Below are 17,120 nucleotides of genomic sequence, written 5' to 3'. Positions count from 1 at the left end.
AGAAAATCACCCTGATGTGATATCCTCAGAGTGGCCACATTTGCCAATTTTTCTGAGACAGTCGTAATTTATGTCTGTTGTTCCAGCATAATTATTATCAGTGCTCCCTTTTATTCTTAAAATTGTTCCAGTTAAGATGATAAATTATGTGATCACATTAAGTATAATCCGAGTAGAAACTGATGTTAAAGTTTTAAAAAATCACTATGATTAAAACTAAGACCCGTAATTATTGTGTAATGTGGATTTTATGTTTATTAGAAAACAAATGTTACCAAACATCATTATCACTTTACAGCCACACAAAAGATGATTGAAGATGTGTTTGGCCTAAGGTCACTCAGTGCATTGTGGTCTAGAGTAAAGCCCCTCACACTGACGTATGGTTATGATCATTACTCTACATTTCTTTCCTTCCTTTAAACAAAACAAAACATTTAGACTTGCCCAGTGTAATAGGGCCACTGTATTTCTTAGAGGCCCTAGAAACCCAACAGAAGCAATGTCTTTGTTCTTTGTTACCTCTTGGATTAACAACTCTCTAGAAGAGGCATCTTCTTTCCTGAGTCTCTTAAACTGGAAGGACTACCTGGGAAGGATTTACATCTATGGATAGAGAAAGGACAGGCAGATGGTAGGTGCTGCTTTTCTGCTTGTCTTCATTTCCTTCTCAGCATTATCCCAAATCAGCTGAGTCTGTGACCAGCACAAGTCAAGTGAAACAAAATTATCTGCAAAGTTAGGATTAATAGAACCCTCCAAAGCTCTAACATCTTTGTGTAAATATCCTATTAAGAGGTTATGAAGTTTTCTCTGGCTTTGTCCTACAAGATTGATATCAACTGTTATCAGTTTGTAAAGTGAAATGAATTGGAAATCTGGTCTTGAGCTCCTGGAGCTGGTTGGGCCATGATAAGGAGCATGTGTCCTCGGTGTGTGCATGTGGTATGTGTGTGTCTCTATGCATGCATGAGCGTGTGTGCACGGACTTATTCTTTCTTTTTGCAGCTTGCCATTTGCACAGAATTGTTTATTGGCTTATTTTTTTCTTCAGTTTCACAATAAGGTGACCTGCTTCATGCTGCATCACATTGAGGAACCCTGCTCCCTGGGGGCTCATGCTGCTGTTATTGTCCCACCCACCTGGATCATTAAGGTGAAGAAACCTCAGGTAACTGCCGGGACCCTGGTGCTGCTGGGCCAGTGCAGAGAAAAAGTAACTGCTGCTTCTTGCTTTTCTCCCCCTGACTAGTCACTGGGTTCCTATGATCTCTGCTCACTCATCCCCATGGTCCCGTGCTTAGCTTTCCCAGTTCATCCCATTAGCATTGGGTTCTCTCATGGAACCAGCCTCCCTTTCCTAAAGAAATCAAAGTTCCACAGCAGGAAAGTTTCCTCTCCATTCATATGCTAATGATGCTCTCTTTGATGGGTGTTCTCCTGAGTTCCTTAAAGTACTGGTGGTGGGTAGAGCTAATTCCTTTACAGCTGATTCTTATACAACTCTCTTCTCTTCCAGCCTGGGCATCCCCAGGGAATGAATGTGAGGGCAAACTGTGCAGGCTTCATTGTTTGGTTGAGATTACCACCACTTCCAACCTGAACGGCAGACTGTGGGTCATGACCTTCCTAAATACACAAGGCCTGCTTAGAGAGCAACACACTTTTCTTAAGGCAAAGTAGAATTTATCCTCTTAATACCTAATCTCATTCTGTATTCAATCCTTGTTGTACTTTCTGTCCTAGATAGTCTCTACTGCAATATTCTGGGAAACCTTGGTAGTTTCTCAACAAGGTCATAATCTTTGATAGAAACATTTCTACCTTTATACTATACATCTTAAACAGCTCCAAGTTATGGGATGGCAGACTTAGTGCTACAGGGAGAAGATTATGCCTCCCCTAGGGTGCAAGTACCTTAGGAAGTCTTATTGAATGTAATATCTTTAAAAGATAAGGCAATCCGACTTCATATGGTCTGCAAAATCATCATGCAATTCATCCTCGTTGACTCAGTTTTACTTAAAAACTGGTGGATTAAGGATGCTGTTTTACTTTGTGTGTTTGATATAAAGTTTAGCCTTTGTTGGTGAGTAACATTTAGGAATAATCTTTTCAAGTTACAATTCATGGAAGCCCCTTGGGAAATCGTTTCTAGAGACAAGTACAGTGTCTACACATTAAAAAAGAGGGAATCTAGTCCTTTCATTTTCCATTTTAGAACCAAATGCCAGGAAACGTTAAATGAGTTGCCCAAGGTGACATAGCAAGTTAAGTACAGTACTGCATCCGAAATTCAAGGGTACTGATTTCCCATTTAGTGTTATTTTAAAATCTCTTTAACATTTTTACTTCTTTGTTTTTTTCTGTAAAATTCAGTAATCTCTCCATGAGCTTTATATTAAATATTCAGTTAAATCAACATGTTTTCATCGAGAACCATGATGGTATCAGGAAGGCTAGTAGGCATTGTGATGTAATACATGATCCTTGCTCTGAAGAATCATGTAGTTATCTTAAGGAAAGATCAGAGAGAGCTTCATGAAGGAGGCGGGGTTTATTCTGCCTCTTTAAAGGTGGGTGGGATTTAGATGAGTGGAGAGGAGAGGAAATAGCAGGCAGGAAAATGGCATGAGCAAGGGTACCGGTCCAAAATTATGTTCATGGGACTATGAGGCTAGCTTGACTGCAGTGGAAGGTTTATGTAGGGGTGTGCCAGAGATGAGCCTAGGGTTGCTCACGCCTGACTGGGGGGAATTTTTGATACGTGTGAACTTATCCTTTTAAGCAAAGGCGTGGTAGAGTGAAAATTGTATTTTAGACAAAAACAACTAGCAAGAGTGTGTAGGATGACCTAGTGGTGTGGAATTTTGACAGACTAGAGATAGACTAGTTAGGGAAATCAGAAGATGATACCACTTTGAAGGGAAATTATAAGTTTACTTTTCTAAACTTTAAAAAAGACTTTTTCCTACAGAAAATTTCAAGCAAGTGGAGAGAAAAGATTGTAGTGAATTCTTCTATAATCATGAACTTGTCTGCCACTGTTGTTTCATCTATCCTCTGCCATACCATATTTTTTTTTTTTAAAGATTTTATTTTTTCCCTTTTTCTCCCCAAAGCCCCCCGGTACATAGTTGTATATTCTTCGTTGTGGGTTCTTCTAGCTGTGGCATGTGGGACGCCGCCTCAGCGTGGTCCGATGAGCAGTGCCATGTCCGCGCCCAGGATTCGAACCAACGAAACTCTGGGCCGCCTGCAGCGGAGTGCGCGAACTTAACCACTCGGCCATGGGGCCAGCCCCTGCCATACCATATTTTTTGTTTTCCTAATTAATTTTTTTTTTTATTCTGGGATTCACATGCAGTTGTAAGAAATAACACAGAGGGATCCCATGTACACTTTACAAATTTTCCCCTCATGGTATTATCCTGCAGTATTATGTACAATATCACAACCAGGATGTTGGCGTTGATTCAGTCAAGATACAGAACAGCCTATCACCACAGGTATCCATTGTGTTACCTTTTCATAGCCACATCCATTTTTCTCCTGGTTCCACCTCATCTACTCTGTCTTCCTGGAAGTGGAAGTCTCCCCCTTTTTTCTTTTGCTACAGTATTTTAAAGCAAATTTTAGCATATCATTTAATCTGTGAATACTTCATTTTAGAGAAGCAAAAATAGCATTTTAAAAAGGCAACCATATACCATTACTTCACCCATCAAAATGAATAACTACTTAAAATATTTTCTGGTTGCCTCAAAAATAACCTTTTTACAGTTGTTTTTTTCAAACCAGGATCTAAAGTCCACAACTGACTTTTTGTTGACATATCTAAGTCTCTTTTAATTTCTGACAGTCCCCTCTCACTTTTCATGCCATTTATTTATTGAATAAATTGGGTCACTTTACCTGTAGAATTTCTCATTTTAATTTTGGCTGGTTGTATCCTTTTGTGTTTTAAAATGATTTCCCTTATTGTCTACATTTCTTGTAAAATAGTACTTAGATATATAGACTCAATTAGATACAGGTTTGATTTTTTGGCAAAAGGACTACACGGGTGGTAGAGTGTATTTCTATGGTGTTGCTTTCAAAGGAACATAATGTCAGGTTGCTCACTCTCAGTGGTGTTAAGATTGATCAGTGAATTCAGGAGCTATCATCCTAGTCCAGCTATTGTGAAGTTGTCCATCAGCCTTTCACCTGTTGTTTTATCCATTAAAGATTATTACCTAAAATCTTTTGTTTCTTTAGGAGTTGCCAAAGGGTGACTCCAATTTTTACTCCTCAGTTTTTAGCTATGATTTTCCTGTGGAGAGACCTTTCCCTTATTACCAGCAAATACATGACAAACGCTTGAGTATTTGCCTTTATTTGTAAATTTTCAGAATTATACGTTGATACCTTAGCAAATTTTATTAGGTAGCTAAGAGTGGTGGTGGTTTTTAGAAAGTATCATTATGAATTATGAACTTACATTATTATGTGATATATATGATGTGTTTCCATACACTAGCATCATTATTTTCTTAAATTTATATTGTTTCATCTTTGACCAGTTAGAACTCCTTCCGGGTGGTTCCTGTTTCCATTTTTCATGAACCATGAGGTTTGTGATAGCTTCCTTAGTTTCGGGAATAACACCATGTGCCAGGAACATCGTGTGCATTTCCTGTCCATACCTGGAATCAGCCATTTCTCTGAGGAGTCTTGGTTACTTTTAATGGGAGATGGTATTTACAGTTCACAGTCTGGATGCTAAAGTCCAGATTTTTTTCATCATGTGCCTTTCTGTTGTCTTCTGTGTTCAGGACATTTTAATAAGAATAAGGAGAGCTAACATTTATTGAATGCCTTTATATGTGTTAGGAAACATTTTAAGTACTTTACATTCAGTATCTCATTTTATCATCACTGTACTCTATGAGGCAGGTATCCCATTATTCCCACTTTGCAGCTGAGGAAAGTGAGGAATAGAGAAGTCAAATAAATTACCTGGGGCTATTTAGTTGTTAAATAGTTTGAGGTGGCATTTGAATCCAGGAATTCTGATTCTGGAAACCAAGCTTTTAATGATTTGCCATGCTGCCTCACTGTCTAACTATTGCAAGCCTGGCTGAATCAGATATCTTTAAACATTTTGGTGGTTCTTCCTCCTATGGGCTCCAAAACTATCAAGTAACTTAATCAGTTAACTAAATTCTATTTAAAAGCTGGTGTATGATGAGTTTGGGGGCCTATATAATAGTGGTTAAGAGTTCTAGCTCAGGACCCAGACTGCCTCGATTTCTAAACTTGATTTGCCACTTAATAACTTGTACAAGCTCAAACAACCTAAATTCTTGTTTCAGCTTCTCATCTGCAAAGTATAAATAATACTAGTACTTAATGCATAGGGTTTTCATGAGGACTACTGAGCTAAGAAACAAAAAAATAAAGCACACAGAACAACAGCTGGCTCATTGTAAACACTCAAATGTTAGCTCTTGTTATTTTCCTTCTTGTTGACTTTTAGGAGTGCAGGGTGTATCAGGTGAAGCGCTGGAATGACAGATGACAACAGTGGATAGTCATACAGGGGTCAGGATAGGAGTTATTGATCCCTGAGCTATCTGTATTACAATCAAAGAGGATGAGATTTCTCAGGGAGAGTGTAGAGAGAGAGACAAGAGTAGGGGCCACAGCATGGCGTCTCCTGTGCACTCAAGCACACCTTGCAATACGACTATAACTGTTGTACTTTACACTGTAGTGGGATTGTGTGCTCACTAGCATGATGCCTACCTCATGGGAAAAGTCAATAAAAAAGTAGAAGAAGACTAGATGGGCATCCGCATGCAGAAAGTGAAAGGAAGAAGAGAGTCCTGCAAAACAGGGATAGAATTATGATAGTATGGAGTTTCATTATTAAAATTGGAAAGAAAAATAGGGCAGTCATCTGTTACACCCTGTAGACATTAGAAAAATAACAAGGGTTGTTATCAAAACTGTAGTTTGTAGAGTGTGGAGCATGGGTGACAACCTGTTGGCGATTGTGTGGAAGCAGTAAAATTAGAGGATTAATTGGAGACATGGGAAATGATTAAAAGAGGGAATTTGGAAGGTAGATGAAGAACAGCAGATAAAATGTTTTTCCAACTTTTAGAATTCATATCTCTTTTTTCTATACACCGATAATATTTCTATATTCTATTAACTGCTTAAAAATGATAAAGAAGATATTCTTAATTGAATTAAGTAAACATTTATTTAGCCACATTAAAAGATGCTGTTATATGCAGTGGGAGGTCCAAAGGTGAATCAAATGTTCATCTGATATCCACAAAGAGTATATACTCTCTAGTGGGAAAACAGATACAACCATCTAAATCGCTGGGCAGAATGTGGATTCTGGAAGAGGAATTCAGCCACATGTAAGTCTAATGAAAGAGTGGCCTTCTGGTATCTGTGAAGGTTTGCCTTTTTGATTCATGTGCATCTTTTAGGAGAGAGACACAGGGTGGTGAGAGGAAGGGATGAAACAGGTTGGTTAAATCAGCAATGGTCAGTGAGAGGCCTACACATCTAAGGCAGACAGTGGTAAGTGCTACCTAAGATGTGGGAACATGGAGTAGGGTTGAGCAATTTCAGTTGTGGAGATCAGTGGAGGCTAAATGGAAAATATGTCATTTGTGTTTGGTCTTGAAGGATGCAGGAGGCGTCACTGGGAAGAGGGATAAGGAAGGACAATGCAAGTTGACAGGTCATACTGAGCACAACAGTTAGGATGGATTATCAAATAAGTCAGCTTTATTTGTGATGTGTGTCTCTAAACAAATGATTCTGGAGAGAGCAGGAGTAAAGGAAATCTACTTGGATGTATAATGATCAGGAAAAGTGGGTTGTAAAGAGGTGGAATGAAACCACATATTTTCCTTCTCTGTTAAAAGATGGCTGGCTCTGAGTGGATAATTACTCTGTGACCAGTTGTGGAATTGGGAGCTGGGTGAAACCTCGATGGTAAGGAGAACGAGGGCTGCCTGGATGATTTGCTTGGTTTCATCTCCAAATTATTTGGAGAGAAGTAGAAGTTAAAAGATGATGGAAGTTAGATGACTGTAAGGAATTAAAATTAAAACAAAACTAAATTTTAAGAATCAAGCCTGAATCTGTTGATGTATTTAAAGTTACAGTTGTCAATGTTTCTCCTCTGGACTGAAAGTGTTAGAGGATAATATTTTGATTGGATAAACAAGTTAAAGACATTCGAACACTAGTGTAAGTGCTTGGAGCTGATGGAGCAAGACTTGCGTTACATGAATTTTTTGTCGGGTCAGGTTATAGGAGACCAGAGGTGTGTGTTTTTAATAAATGACATCATTTTACACATAATGCTTTAAAACTTGTCTTTCCTAGTTTTTTAAAAAAAAAGAATCTTGGAGAAAAGTCTCTATTAGTATAGATGGATTTAACTCATTTTTCAACTGCTGTATATATTCCATCCTATGGATATATTACAGTTTATATAGCCAACTCCCTACTGATGAGTATTTACGTTGTTTCTAATAGTTTGCTTATAAACAATGCCACAATCAGCTTCTTCCTAGCTTTGTATGGGCTGTCTTCATGCTAGTCTTTTCTTATTCCTTATGACTGGATAATCTTAAAATGCTGGAGGACCATGGACTATAATGGCAATGACCAACAATATCCCTCAAAATTGCCCAAGCCATTTCCTTTGGTCAATTCTAAAGGTTAATTAATAATCACTGTGATTTAGCCATATATGCCTAATTGAAGCTGCTTAGACCCTGTCCTTACTTTTAGAATGAGTTTCTTTATTCTTCTGCTTGCCTATCTTCAGAACAACCTTTGTCCCAGTCGTGCAGCAGAAGCGGGACAGAGTGAGAACGTTCTTTAATAGACAAAGTCCATGACTCTCGGTCCTGTTATCCATCAGTTTTGTCCAGTGTATGATGGGGAACAACTTCATTTGGGATGATGAAATGAGAAATCTTCTCTTTAAATTGATTGTTAAAACTGGTCCTTTGTGATCTCTTAATCTGGGAAAATCCCTGAAGAGTAATAAGACGTAGTTAAGATTCATTCACAGCTGAACGATTCACCCATAGAAATTTCTTAACAGCCCAGGAAGGAGTCGTAACTGCAATAAAGATTTTGTTGATAGGATTATTTCTGTGGCAAGGTAATACTGCCCCGATACAAGAAAATAAAAAGTCTTTATCTTTTCTTAAGACTTTAACAAAACAGTGGGCACAGAATGCACAGGGGTTGAATGCTGTTGGAATCAGAAGAATGCAAAAATCCAAAAGAGGGTACAACATTTCACTGTTTTGATAATGTTGAACTGGCAAATTGAACCCTTATATCGTGGAGTCAGCTGCCCCCGATAACAAGGATGCTTTGTTTTAGAACACAGGACAAGAACTGAAGGTTTCTTGAACATATCACCAACGATTCTACACAATGACTCCTTGGTATAATTTTTACATTCTTGAAAAGCATGCTATTTTGTTTAAATCTCACAATAATACTGACCAAGGCAGGGTAAGTCATATTGTAGAGGAGAAGGGCTAGGTGACTTGTCATGGCTGAAACACAATCCAAATCTGCCTTCACATCCATCTACTCCTCTTTGCATTATGCTGCCTTCTGAAACAAGTTATATGTTGAAACAGATACATATTCTCAATGAACAGAAGGGAGCCTCTGGAATTTTGATGTGTGCTGTGGCATTGCATACTACTTATCTTCTGCTATTTGACTATCTGTAGGGCTGTAACTTACTCAGAACTCACATACAAGCATCCAGATACTGTAAGTCAATCATTGTGCTCGATCTTTGCCGCTTCTTGTTCTGTGAGATGAAGAAGGCTTCAGATACATTTTGCTCAGCAAGGCTCAGAAACACTTGTATTTGCTACTTTGTGTTAAAAAAGACTGTTTTGTGTGTCTGTTCCCTATTAGAGTTGAGTTCCTTGCCTGCTCTGTTTTCAGACATCAAGCCTTATTTTGATGTGTTTTTCTGTTTCCCAAATGTGTTTGATCATCAGAATCACCTAGAGAGCTGTGATTTCTGTGTTCAGGCAAGTTTAGGAAGTAGTCTTAGCCTGATTCATTAGCCTAGCTCTTGGAGTTTAATTGTTGAGTCCTGTCAAGAACCAAGACCCATAGTGTGTTCCTGTAAGCACTTGGCATCCCGCATTGCTCTTGGCAGGAAATGAACTAAAACAGCAAAGAAGTTAGGAGACACGCATTCACTTCCTAAGGATCCTTTCCAAAGATCAGAAAAGGCTCAGTAAGTGTTGAAAATTATAATAATATTGATTCACTATTTCAACAATGATTTGAGTGCATACTATGTGCCAGGCATTTGTGCTAGGTGCTGGGGATACACAGCTGTGAACGAGGCAACTCACATTTATGGAAGTGCTTGTCATGGGATGGATATCAAGCTAACTGCTTCACATACCTTTTCTCGTTTAAACTTCACAACTGTTCTGTGAGGTAGGTATTATCAACTTCATTTTAAAATTGAGAAACTGTTATTTCAAAAGTTTGACTGACTTGGCCAAGGTCAACTGACTTGGCCAAGATCACTGATCTGGTAACAGGGAGATTCAGAATTCACACCCAAGCTGTCAGATTCCTCAGCTTATGCTTCTTATCCCATTGATCTTCTGCTTTACCATGGTATATATGTCTCCTCATTCTGTCCTTTCTACTTTAAATAGAGTTCGCAACCCTGGCTACATGTTAGAATGGCTTGGAGAGTTTAAAAAAAGTATCTTTGCCTGGGCTTCACTCCAAACAGATTAAATAAGAATATTTGATGGTGCCCAGGTATCAGCATTTTAAAAAAGCTATCTGGGTGAGACCAATGTGCAGTGATTGTTGAGAACCACTCAGCATCATTAATTGCCATCAAAGAGAGACTGTTGCTGTGAGCCTAATAGTTTCCAGCATTCTTCCTGGATCATTTGGCTGATCAAACATTTAAAGGTTCTAAATTGTTTTTCTTCCCTTTCAAATAAACTGAAAGTCGTCAAAATATAACAAATACTTTAATGCAAAAGTTTCCCCAAAGAGGGACATGAAAATAGATCCACTTAAGGAGAAATACAGAAACTTGGAGATCTCTTTGCAGGAGAAGTATAGTCTAGAGTGAATGATGAAAAATAACCTGAGGTCTAGAACACCCATGAAGTTCTGGATCTCTTTTCTGGTGAGACTCAGAGAACCTGAAGATACATTCTTTAATCTGATGGGGGAAGAAAACCTTGGGACAAATGGTGGTTGAAGAAAGTTTCCTTCATCCTTGGTGAGCACATGCCACAAATCAACTTATTTTTTTTTTTGTGGTCCAAATGAAAGTAAAATAAAAGTTAAATAGTTCCCATCATGTGTTAATATAAGTATAGAGTAAGGTTTATTTTGGATGCTCTAAGAAAAAATACCCTAAGAAATAGAAGAATATATATCTAAGTTTCTTCAAGTTGTTTGAAAACCTTTAACTGCTCAAGCAATGCATGTTGTATATACATATATAAACTTTTAAGTTAAGAATTCTGTGTTTCAGGCTTTCAACACTTGGGTTAAACATCTATGATGTGGTCGTAATATCTTGCCTTTGTAAAGATGGCCATCTGTTACTTACTGACTCTCCACTAATTCAATCTGGTTTTGCTTTGTCTTCAACCAGTGAGTTGTGACTGTCCTGTAAGAGAAGTTCTTCTCAAAGCATCTGTATCAAATATTGAGTAAATGGTTAGTTAAAGTAATCACAAAGTTGTGGTCCATAAAATCCCTAAAAAGAGAAAGACAGGGAAAGTAAATTTGGGGTCACTGTATTTCAACCAATTGGAGGCACTTCTATGAGAAGAAAACATCAAGGCTGCCAGGGGAGGGAAGACTTCTTAAACCAATGAGTCTTTAGACAGAGAAAGGGCAATGACTGCCATTCTATTATGAGTAACTTAAGGTGACTCTGTGTTTTAAAACTCAGCCCTCAATGCTGATCATAGGCTAGTTGGATCATAAAGTTCCATTGGGGTTGAGTCATTTTATAACTATTACCAGAACAAGTCATTACCAAAAAAAAGGAAACAGAAAAAAAAAAGAAAAACATGAAAAATGGCCTCCTTTTTTACATTTCCACATAGGTGATCTCCATACCAGGAGATGAACTTGAACTTGGTTGGGCGGGAGACGGACCTGGTTGGGCGGGAGACTGGAGCCCCTCAGAGAATTTGGGATTCTTCCATTTTTACTGGGAGGGTTGGCAGGTATAACATGTGTTGTTATGTGAAGTCCATGAGAGCCTCCAGGGTTCTAACTCCCTGCCTCTCCGTGTGGTGGGGAGTCGGTCGCTCACTCTGAAGCACTCGACTGATTTCTGTCTGTGGCTTACCCATGAACAGTGGCTTGGAAGTGTCAAAGCATGAGAAGCATGCAGTCGAACAGCATGTGCTGCCATCATCTTCTACATGGTTCTGCATGGGAAAGCTCTTGGGCTGTCTGCCTCTGAGCTCAGGTGTTTGCTTCTTTTCCTACAGAACTCCCTGAAGGCTTCAAATCGGAAGAAGAAGAGAACAAGCTTTAAAAGAAAAGCCAGTAAAAGAGGAACTGAAGTAAGTGTTTCAGCATTACGTTCCAATGAAATACGTCCTCCTTTCCATAGCTGTCTCTGTCAGACAGGATGTGGCCCAAGCTTATTTTTCTTACGTATCGCCTACCACTCTTTCCTCCTTCACTACACTCTAACCACACTGGAATTCTTTCTATTCCTACAAAAAAGGAAAAAAAAATAACATAACCTCCTACTGCTTCAGAGTCAGAGCATTTGCACTTGCCTGGAAAATTATCCCGAAGATGATGATAATGAAGATGAAGATAAGAGCTAACAGTTCTAGAATACTTAATGTATACAGAGTAAAATCGAAAGCATGCCTTAATTCCCAGGGTCAAATTATAGTTTGAGATACTTTCTTCCCAGCTTTATATGGAATGTCCTATTAAGAATAAGCTCCATGAAATAAGACATAGGGTTTTTTGGGGGGAGGTGGTAGTGGTGGTGGTGGTGGCGGTGGTTTCCCACTTCCTTTGCTTTGGGGCTGCCCTTCAAGCCATGGGTGTATGTCTCAATAGTGCTGCTTTCTTCTTTCAGCAGGAAAACAAAGGTCGTCCTTTTGTAATAAAACCTATCTCTTCTCCTCTCATGAAACCCTTGCTTGTGTTTGTGAACCCCAAGAGTGGAGGCAACCAGGTGAGTCATTTTTTGTGAGTTTAACTTAGAAGTTTCAGTGCTTTTTTGAAAACACAATTCCCAGCACCAATTAAAATAGCGCCACTAAGGCCTCAAGCATTGGAAGACAAACTGGTTTCTCAGAGGCAAGGTTATCATTGCTCTAGCAGGGGATAGCCTTACATATTACAGGGTAAGCAAAACCTAGAGTTTCTATGATTCATTCCTTTGCTTGCAGATAAGATTATACCAGGAGTACTCCAAAAACTTAACTGCTGGCATTCTCCTTACAGATTTTCAAGAAAGGTCATTCTAGAATCTCTTAGTTAATGTTTCAGGGTTTCTCAACTCTCATGGTTAGGAAGTTCTTCATGAACTTATCTTTATTTCTTCCTTTTGTTAAAATTAGGCCAGATTACTTTTGTCCCTATCCTCAGAGAAAAGAGAGAACAATGACTCAGCATAGCGATAATCATTCACAACAAACACCATTAACAACCAGCACCACCAATGCTATCAAAAATGTCACCTTCTCCAGGTTCCATCTAGTCCTTGCCCAAATCTTATAATGCAGTATCAACCCCATTTGAGGATAAAGAAATAGCTTTCGAAACGTTGTTTAATGGGGCAGGCCTGGTGGTGTAGTGGTTAAGTACTCTCAATCCACTTCAGCAGCCCAGGGTTTGCCAGTTCAGATCCTGGGCATGGACCTACACACTGCTCATCAAGCCATGCTGTGGCGGCATGCCACATGGAAGAACTAGAAGGACTTACAACTAAGATATACAACTAGGTAGTGGGACTTTGGGGAGGAAAAAAAAAAAGGAAAGTTGTTGAATGACATACCTGAAGTGACATATCTGTTTAAAGGATAGATTTTTTTCTAGAATCCAGGTCTTTGTCTCATCTAATTCTCTTCCCACTCTCTGAGGCTTCTTATCAATACTCTCCTGTGGGCTTTGGTTTTCTCTCTTATTTTCATGTGAGATTGGGTGATAAAATATTTTCTCTGCCCATTAAGTTGTGTACATTTTACATTTTGAGGTAAGATTTTTTGAAGTTTCCCATGAAACAACTGAAGATTCAAAACTATTCAGTCACCCTAAACAAGGAAGGGAGTCGTATAATTAGGATTGACCCAACAGTCTGAGATAATGTCCTTACTGCTAAAGATAATGGGCATTTTCCAGATTGTGCTAGTTACAATCAAGCTTCTCTTATGGGAGCTTTTTTTAAATAAAATATTTTTTTTTAAATAAAGAAAATGTTATCCCTCCTTTCCTCTATTTCTTCAAAATTCTTGGTCACTTGCTTTGTTAAAAATTTCTATTAACATTGTAGAGAACAGGGAAAAGAAATGTGTTGTAAGCAGAGAAATAATGTATTTTCAACGTCCTGCTTATTTTGAGTGCTGAGCGCTGATTGTATTGTGATGATGGTGATCCTAAGAGTATCAGTGGAGGAGCACCTGGAGAGGAGTTTCTCGGGAGTGAGGTTCAATTTGCCCTGAGCCATACCTCCTCTCTAGGTCTGGTCTCCCTATAGCCTCAGAAGGGTTGGGGGTGAGGTTGGGGACCGAGGAACAGAGCAAAGCTAATATAATTGACTCCATAATTTTGGCCACCTGAGTACCACATGCTACTTAATGCCAAATATATTTTATCATAACAATCATTATATGAAATTCATTTATGAAATCATAAGCTTTTTTTCTAGGGCATTCAGAGGCTTGTAGGTGGTTCCTACGTTTGAGGAGCAGACAGTCCGGTTAAGATGTAGCCTGTTCTTGTTCAATCCCTGTATAAATTGTTAATGACAGGGACTTCAGAGATGATCTAACGTTGCTTCCTATTTCATTACATTGAAAACAGCTCAAGGGAAACTGAAGTAAATTTTCTAAGCATGTATTGTTTGTTAATGACACAATAGGGGAAACTGGGAAAAATAATTCAAGCAACATTAACTATATATGAGTTCTAAATTGAGTGGATCAGACCAAAAGTGCTGTGGAATTTCAGAGGCAAGCAGTAACTTGGGAGTGGTAAGGAAATGGTGTCATGGAAGTGGCTGAAATTGAAGACGGACACTGCTTAGTTATGCAGAGGAGAGAAAGCTGGAGTAATGCCCCTTTCCTTCTCTCTACTGTGGCAAATTCATGTTCGTCCTTTAAGGCTCAGGAGCACCTTTCCGAACCATTTTTCAAAATTAATTGCCCTGTCTGCTATGCTCCCATAGCCCTTGGTACATCTGTATTATGTGAATCACAACATGAGTGCTCTACATGTGTCTGTATTGCTAAATATAAGCTCCATAATGCCAGGGGCTGCACCTTTGAACCTATGATTTCTAGTACATTGCATGTAGTAGTAAACAAATTATTGTCTAATAAACAATATGAATAGAAGAATGGATGTTGTGATGAAAATGATTCATTTGGAGGACAAAATGAGGGGAACATGTATATTATTAGACATGGTTAAAGATTAGAATGAGCCTATGGAGCAGTGTCTTAAAACTTGGCTGAAGATTTTGGATTTGTACAATGGAAACTAGTCTTTTGCTGTTTAAAAAGTTTTTTAGTTTTTAAAAATATTTTATGTATTGAACAAAGGAGAATATGGTGGAAGCATTTTTAAGGAATATTGATTTAACACATTGAGAATATATGTAAGTCAGGAGGCAATCCACAAAGCTTTGGCATAAATTGGATAGATGGATAGATCCAATGGATGCGTGGATTGATGAGTGCATGGATGGATGGATGGGTGGGTGGATAGTTAACGGATGAATGGAAGAATGGTGGTTGGGTGGGTGGACAGGTGGATGGGTTGATGAGTGGATGGGCGGACAGATGGATGAATGGATTACTTAAGGGAAATAAAACATCATGATGAAGATTTTACAGCAGATTACTTGAACAGTGGCTTTCTTATTGATGAGTATTCAGGAAAGGGAAGGGTTATTTTGGGAAAGAGGTTGAGATGTGTTTGAGGAATTTGAGGTGACAGTAAGGTATTCCAGTAAAAAAATAGGCAGTTGTTAGAGACAAAAGACTTAAATGACTTTGCTATCATTTTATACATTTTGGCTTGTGAGTGTGTTGTCCTAATGATGTTATTTCCGGAATGTCTAGGATTCACAAAAGTATGAGAATCCAAACCAAAAATGAATATTACATAACTTTAAATTTTTCTATATGCTTCCTCTGTAAAATAGAATTCTTTGCTAAGCCTAGTAAATATAAAGAACATGGTTTCTAACTATAATGTGAAATGTTGAGAAAGCTGTAAAGAAATCCAGACACTCATGTACAACTGGAATCATTCAAACTAACTTCCAGCTGCTCAATCTATTTATGGTTCCATCCTCAGTCTTAGGAAGGCGCAGCTTGATGCCCTCATTGTAGTGAGTAGGGAAGACTTGTGGTCAGAGGTTATCTAACTCTGCTGTTGGGACCAGCCTTTCCCTGAGCTGTGGCTGTACTGTGCACTTAACATTGCAGGAGAGTGTAGATTCAGCTGCACCATGGGAAGTCAGAGGATGAATTAAACGATCCCTGTTTGGCAGAACAATCAGAGGAAGAGAATTTCTCATTCCGCAGCTCCCTTATTTCCTCTATACTTTTGCCCTCCCCTGCCCCGTTTTTTCCTTCTCACCCAAATGAACCATAGTTGAGACAAAGCAGCAAAAGAGAGCAGAGGGTGGCAGTGAAAATGAGGCAAGTGCACCCCAGGAAAGTGAAACAGGGGATAACATCCCTTCTCACCTGGAGTTTCTCCTTATAGAACATTCTGTGCTCACACCTTACATAGTATGATGTTCTGTTGTGAGAAGGAAGACCGTTCACTTTTATTTACCTCTAGACAAGTTAAGAGATTAGTAACATGACCTCTACACCTGTTTGACATCCTAAGTCATAAGAACCTTTAAAATACTACTCATCAGAATTCTTACTTGGAAATTTTCAGTTTCAAGAAACTTCAGTCCAGAATTAGTCCAGTGGCTTTCAAACTTTTGTGTAAATAAAAAACAAGGAGACACTTGTTAAAAATGCTCTACCCCGTAATATCTGGCGCAGTGCGGCTGAGGTGAGGCCCGGGAATGTCCATGCTTACTAAGCATCTCAGGTGATTCCGATATAGGTGGTTTGTGGAACACACTTAGAGAAACATCCTCAGTTATTTCAGAGTCTCTGAGAATACCTGGGGCCTGTGTGGGGAGCACAGCAGGTGGGAATTTATCTGAGATGAAAAGGTATTGATTTGTTTGGAAAACAGCATCTTCCCTTGTCCTTACTATCATCAAGGCTGCTCATCTCTTGGCTTAGAGCAGTTCTTTTCAACCCTGGCTGCACATCAGAATAACCTGGGCAGCTTTTGATGTCTTCCCCACCACATAGTAATTAAATCAGAACCTGGAAGGGAGGACCCCTTATTTGATATAAGGTCCGCAGTTTCTTGTGTAGCCTGTGTTGAGAACCCTGGACTTTTCTTCTCTAGCTTTAATGTGCCTATGAATGGCTTGGGGACCGTGTTAAAATGCAGCTTCTGAATCAACGAGTCACGGGGTGGCTCTAAGAGTCTCCTTTTCTAACAAGCTCCCAGGTGATGCTGTTGCTGCTACTCAGAGACCACGCTGATTCGCACAGGCTTACTGCAATCAACAGAGAAATACTGTGTTGTTTTTGTTATTAAATCTTAATTTTTGCCCTTTCATAGATTTATTCTGCTCATCTGCTTCTAGCTATAAAGCACTCCCCTCTCTTCTGTTCTTGAAGCTTAGACATCAAACTTTTTAAAAAACACTTGCTTAGGCCCCTATTCTTTAAATAACTAGGCTGTATTGCCATCTGCTGGCAAGTAAAATACCT

The 17,120-nt window shown here is 39.0% G+C and overlaps 1 protein-coding gene across 2 annotated transcripts in view; it reads left to right on the top strand.

The window, feature by feature from the left end:
• Positions 1 to 17,120, top strand: part of DGKI (diacylglycerol kinase iota) — a 424,575-nt gene that overhangs the window by 214,080 nt on the left and 193,375 nt on the right. For both annotated transcript variants that reach the window (XM_046669970.1, XM_046669971.1), the window contains exons 8-10: positions 1,055 to 1,171; positions 11,562 to 11,636; positions 12,173 to 12,271. In XM_046669970.1, the coding sequence (XP_046525926.1) occupies positions 1,055 to 1,171; positions 11,562 to 11,636; positions 12,173 to 12,271 (291 nt within the window). The remainder of the gene's footprint in view (positions 1 to 1,054; positions 1,172 to 11,561; positions 11,637 to 12,172; positions 12,272 to 17,120) is intronic.

This window comes from Equus quagga, chromosome 8, assembly GCF_021613505.1.
Source record: "Equus quagga isolate Etosha38 chromosome 8, UCLA_HA_Equagga_1.0, whole genome shotgun sequence".
Lineage (NCBI taxonomy): Eukaryota > Metazoa > Chordata > Mammalia > Perissodactyla > Equidae > Equus > Equus quagga.
Note: the sequence above shows the minus strand (reverse complement) of the source record. Positions and strands in the feature narration are given on the sequence as shown.